The 2,914-nt window shown below is 35.3% G+C and overlaps 1 protein-coding gene across 1 annotated transcript in view; it reads left to right on the top strand.

Annotated features, from left to right (window-relative positions):
* Positions 1–2,914, top strand: part of LOC107741284 (autism susceptibility gene 2 protein-like) — a 21,582-nt gene that overhangs the window by 13,510 nt on the left and 5,158 nt on the right. Inside the window, exons 12-16 of the mRNA XM_016553981.1 lie at positions 317–388; positions 532–561; positions 665–736; positions 959–1,091; positions 2,196–2,273. Of these exons, the coding sequence (XP_016409467.1) occupies positions 317–388; positions 532–561; positions 665–736; positions 959–1,091; positions 2,196–2,273 (385 nt within the window). The remainder of the gene's footprint in view (positions 1–316; positions 389–531; positions 562–664; positions 737–958; positions 1,092–2,195; positions 2,274–2,914) is intronic.

Genomic DNA, 2,914 nt, shown 5'->3' with positions numbered 1-2,914 from the left:
TCATGTCTTTTTATTTTTTTTAAAACCGGACTTTTTAAAGTCCCGATGTCCTCTACAGAGGACTTGGCATAACATATAAATAAAATATAATTTTTCTAAAATTGTATTTTTCAAAATTGTTCTTATGCTCTAAACAATGTAATGACATGACAAAATACTAAATTCACAAAACTGTTTTTTCCTGGTAGTCAGGAGGATATAATATATACAAAAATATTTCTCAACAGTGCATGATTGAAAATAGTAAATAAACAGACTTCAGTATCATGCTGTGTTCCATTAGCTTTATCTGAAATGGTCTTAACTTTCTTTCCAGGCTTCAAACCCTCTTGATGTTGCAGCACGACCAGGAACAGTTCCACACACTCTCCTTCAGAAGGACCCAAGGGTAAGCCACTCACTCTGGAGATCCACTTAAGAGATTGGCCATTAAAACGGAATCAGGATTGTGATGTTTTTAGCATTTCATGAACCTGAACTTTGTTAGAAAACATATCTCTCTGTCTGTGTCCTTTTCTCTGTTTCACACAGATAACAGATCCTTTTAGAACTTCAGTAAGAGTAAGCATCATATTTTCATTCTCTTTCAAATCCCTACATTTTCCTCCTTAAACGCCACCATCTTTGTGCTAATGCTTTGAAATGTCCTCTGTGCTCATGTCAGAAGCCAGGCAAATGGTGTGCAGTGCATGTTCAAATCGCCTGGCAGATCTACCATCATCAGCAGAAGATGAAAGTACGTTCTTTTTGGAAGCCTCTCTTGTCTCTTTTCTCTAATACAGTGTAGCCTAATTACAAGAATACACAAGTATGCATTGTAATGATTCATGCATTAGAGACCAACTCAGTAATTTTCCCTCATTAAGGACCATTTACACACAAAAATTTTGTACAGTGACTCCGGTCATATATTATATTATATTATATTATATTATTAAAATGACTTGTCTCACAAAAGCAGATGCACATGGACCCTCATAAACTGGATATGAATGGAAAACTTGATCTGTTCAGCCGTCCTCCAGCTCCAGGCGTGTTCCCTGGGTTCCCCTACCCTCATGATCTGGCCAGACCCCTCTTTTCATCAACAGGTATGTGCAGAATATGAATGAGAAAACTCTTAAAGTGAACATGAAATCAAACTTGACCCTGTTTAATAATAACACACATTCCTGAATATATTGTGCATAGTTCAGTTATTCCAAAAGAAAAATGTATGCGTAAAATCAAATCCTGCCCTACATGTTTTTTCTCATTGAATGTCCTGTAAAATGGGTAACAACCAACATGTTATATTAACTTTAAGTTCTCAAGCTGAAAAGATGCCAGTTTTAAATGAAAAGTTGTGGTTACACAACCATTCCTGGAAATAATTCCCTTTCCTGCTGTTTTGGGAAAGCCTGATGCTGAAATCACCTCTAAACCTGAAGAAATTCTACTTAAATATATTTCATTTTCATTTCACTTATCAACTATATTTATAATCCAATCAAGGTACTGCTCTCACAGATTTTTTATATCTTATCTTGTAAATTATACCGCAATCTCTTTATTGGCATGGTTTCAGTAAAATAAAAATGGATTTGTATGTCTTTCTTTCTCTCATGTTCCTTGCTCACTAATTTGCATGTTGTTATTTTGAACGTTGTCTTGGCTCAACGCTGGGGCCACGGGCATGAATATAAATGCTTTTACCTGATATAATTGACTGGTAGCTCTTTGTTGAAGGGCAACATGAGCATGTCTGCCCTTTAGATTGTAATTATGCAGCGTGGTGTCATGAAGGAGCTTGTAATTGGTTTCTTCATTAATGATACACAGTAACAAATGACATATCGTTCAGGCTGAATAGACAGTTGACCCTTTCAAATGCAACCTGAACACTCAATCTAAGACATCACTGTCCTTTTTATTGTCCGTGCAAACTATTCTAACAGCTTATTACTGAAAGTCCCGCCCCAAACACACACCATTGGTTGAGCCCGGCTGACTTCTAGTTGTCTCTGCACATTAAACTGGAATAGGAGAAAGTATTTAACCTAACAAGACCGATCTTTACCCAAGACCTCTCTTGTCTCTCTCTATATATATAGAGAGAGAGACTACATCTAGTGCTGTTTTGGTGAATATTTAAATGGTTTGGCTAACTTTGTCTGCAGTCTGTTTGACTGATTATTTCCTGCTATATTCAATAGCATCGGGACATCCAGCTGCTTCACCCTATGGACCGTCTCCTCACCACACTGCCTTCCTGCCTCCTAGCCATTTGGCAGGTAAGTGTAAGTAAACCACCATTTTAAATAGTTCCTCTCTTTTCATTCATAACTTAAACTCAATACATTCATCTGATGTTAAATCCCTCTTTTATTCAGGCAAAAGCAAGGCAAATACAATTTGTTCCATATGTTGTAGTGCTGCACCTTAATGGTGATCATTTAGCTATAAAAGCATGTCTTTCCAAAATTTTCTTAAACCAAAATAAAAACAAAACAAAATATAAAAATAAATATTTTGAAAATCAGACATGACTTAGTGCAGAATCTAAAATAATGACGCATTAAAAATATACTGTACTTATGTCTCTCATAGTCTTGTTTTTGTTTGTCAAGTAAAATATGATATTTACGTTTACACTGCCTTCAATTAAAAATAGAAAACATTTTATGCGTTTTGGCCGTTTATTTACATGTCAACAGCGTTTCGGGCCCTTAAAATGCAAGCAGCTTAAGTAAAGCAATGGGCTGAGTCTAACCAAATGCAACATTAGATCATTGACAACAGCTAAAATATAACTTTTCAGTAAATAACAAACCTCATCTTTTATAATAAATTTAGATAGGATTACATCTAGTTTAAGTCAAGTGTATATCAAATAGATGGAAACTGTAGTATTAAAAACACTTTACAATAAGAT

This window comes from Sinocyclocheilus rhinocerous, unplaced genomic scaffold, assembly GCF_001515625.1.
Source record: "Sinocyclocheilus rhinocerous isolate Xijiao unplaced genomic scaffold, SAMN03320098_v1.1 scaffold615, whole genome shotgun sequence".
Classification (NCBI taxonomy): domain Eukaryota; kingdom Metazoa; phylum Chordata; class Actinopteri; order Cypriniformes; family Cyprinidae; genus Sinocyclocheilus; species Sinocyclocheilus rhinocerous.
The sequence above is the reverse complement of the archived record's forward strand: the minus strand, read 5'-3'. Positions and strand labels throughout refer to the sequence as shown.